Source organism: Cryptomeria japonica, chromosome 10 (genome assembly GCF_030272615.1).
Source record: "Cryptomeria japonica chromosome 10, Sugi_1.0, whole genome shotgun sequence".
Lineage (NCBI taxonomy): Eukaryota > Viridiplantae > Streptophyta > Pinopsida > Cupressales > Cupressaceae > Cryptomeria > Cryptomeria japonica.
Genome location: NC_081414.1, coordinates 465,444,199 through 465,446,481, shown reverse-complemented (window position 1 = coordinate 465,446,481; position 2,283 = coordinate 465,444,199). Strand labels below are relative to the sequence as shown.

Genomic DNA, 2,283 nt, shown 5'->3' with positions numbered 1-2,283 from the left:
ACTCTCCAGACTCGGCCGAGTCCGAGTCCGAGCCCCTGGGACTTGTTTGGCTTGACTCGGACTCGGACTCGCCGAGTTTGGGCGATTTCGGGCGATTTTCGTTTCTCTGGCTGGCCCACATTGTATAATGATGCGAGAGAATGGGTACTAGGTTGTGATACCTGCCAGAGAGCGAGGAGGCCGCTAAAAAGGGATTTCATGCCCCTCAACCCTTCGCATGCTCAAGAACTATTCGAGCGTTGGGGGCTGGATTTTATCAGGCCACTCAAGGTAAGCTGCGCTAGGAGGTGTCGCTACATTGTGGTAGCCACGGAATATTTAACCAAGTGGGTTGAAGTGTGGGCCCTACCTGACAACTCGGCCGTAAGTACAGCAAGATTCATCTATGAGCAAATTATTACACAGTATGGGATCCCTATGCAGTTGACAAGCGACAGGGGTAGACATTTTGTGAACCACGTTATTAAACTCCTTACTACAAAATTCAAGATTTTCCATTCATTGTCTAGCCCCTATTACCCGCGAGCCAATGGGCAAACCGAGACTACCAACAAGATTCTCGTGGACATAATTTACAAGTCGTGCGGTGTTGAGGGAGAGGACTAGGAAGAAAGGTTACCTTCAGTCTTGTGGGCCTACCGCACAACCTACAAGGTAACCACTGGCCAGACTCCGTTCCAACTCATGTACGAGCGGGAAGCTGTGGTGCCAGCGGAATTCATGGTGCCAAGCCTTCGCATTGCAGTGGAAAACAGGCTCGGGGATATGGAGAGCCTGAGGGAGAGATTGTATGCCTTAAGCAAGCTGGACGAAAAAAGAATGATGGCACAATGGGCCACAGAGGCAGCCCAGCAAAGACGAAAGGTTTGGCACAACAAGCATCTTCGACGAATGAAGTTTACTCCGTGGCAATTAGTGTTAAAATTCAATGGGAGGAACGAAATCAAACCCAGAAAATTTAAAGTACGATGGCTAGGCCCCTTCAAGGTATGCGAGGTCAATGCCAATAGGGCGATTAAGTTATGGACGCTCGACGGGAAGGAGATACCAGATGTTGTCAATGGGTCAAAATTAAAACAGTACCACGAACAGAGACGGACGACCGATCTCGAACCCTCCAGCAGAAATAATGATTAAACAAAACAAAACAAAACATACGGTCGTATGGCCAGGGGAAAAAAAAAGAGAAAAAAGAAAAAAGCACGTACGACGAAGATACCGTACGGTGGCACTCGTCGTACGGTGGGGGCCACACAGGTGGCACCATGGGTCCACCATGCGGTGGCTATATTACCGCACGCAGCATCAAAGAGGCCAACAAATAAATATGAAAACATTGCCGCAGGAGGAGATTACAAGCCAAGGTAAAATCGCGGAGGAAGGAGATTGCACGCAATACACCGCACGCCAAGTACACAGCACGCCAGCCGTACACCGTACTTGACATCTGGAAGGAAGGGCAGCACGTGCAAGAAGGTTAAAAAACCCTATAAAGGGAGATCAAGGGAATTAATCGGGGATCAATGGACACAAACAGGAACGAGGCGGATTGGAGAAAATGGTTACAGCCGTTAGAAGACAAGTTACAAGGAGGGCAAAAAACTTCAGAATCAAGTGCAGACACAGGCAAGCGAGTTTTGCCATCTGGTGTGCGTATTGCAGGCAGCCTCGGGATGAGCAGCAGTCAGAAAAGCAGGAAGCATCACCCAAAAACCTAGTCGACAAAGGACAAGGATGAGGTAACAGCAGATAATATTGTGTTTGAAGGTCTGAATGGAATAGACTGTAGAAACTAGTGGGCGAAGACACCGCATGATGACCCAATAAAGAAAAATCTTCGCCAGGCAAGTACACTGGGCTGTCCAAATGCCAGTTTTCTACATAAAAGATTTTGAGGTGGTTTTGCGTGCCATGATTAGCAGCTATGACAGACATCGCCACCAGTCTGTATTTGACTATCAACACCAGCGGATAACTATTTCATTCACGACAGGCGAGTTCAGCAGGGTGTTTGGCATACCGGGGTTGAAAGGGAAAAAAATAGACACTTCGCAGAAAATTACTCCAAAAAACCGTGCCACCTTGCTACAGTTGATGTTGAGGGATAACCTCACGCAGGGAGAAAAAGATAGCCTCAAAAGTACAGGCAAGAGTAGGGGGGGTCAAGAAAACATTTTTGGCTAAGGGAGTATGGCGATGCCTGTTGTCCGTAGTGAAGAGTCACCTTACAAGTGCCAACCGCACGTATGACATAGCTATTGCACAAATAGTGTTGATGAATGG

General features: G+C 48.0%; 1 protein-coding gene across 1 annotated transcript; it reads left to right on the top strand.

Annotated features, from left to right (window-relative positions):
- The first annotated feature begins 684 nt into the window (after window positions 1-684).
- LOC131063364 (uncharacterized) lies at window positions 685-1,137 on the top strand. Its single transcript, XM_057997151.1, has one exon. The coding sequence runs from the start codon at window positions 685-687 to the stop codon at window positions 1,135-1,137; it is 453 nt and encodes a 150-aa protein (XP_057853134.1).
- The last annotated feature ends 1,146 nt before the right edge of the window (window positions 1,138-2,283 follow it).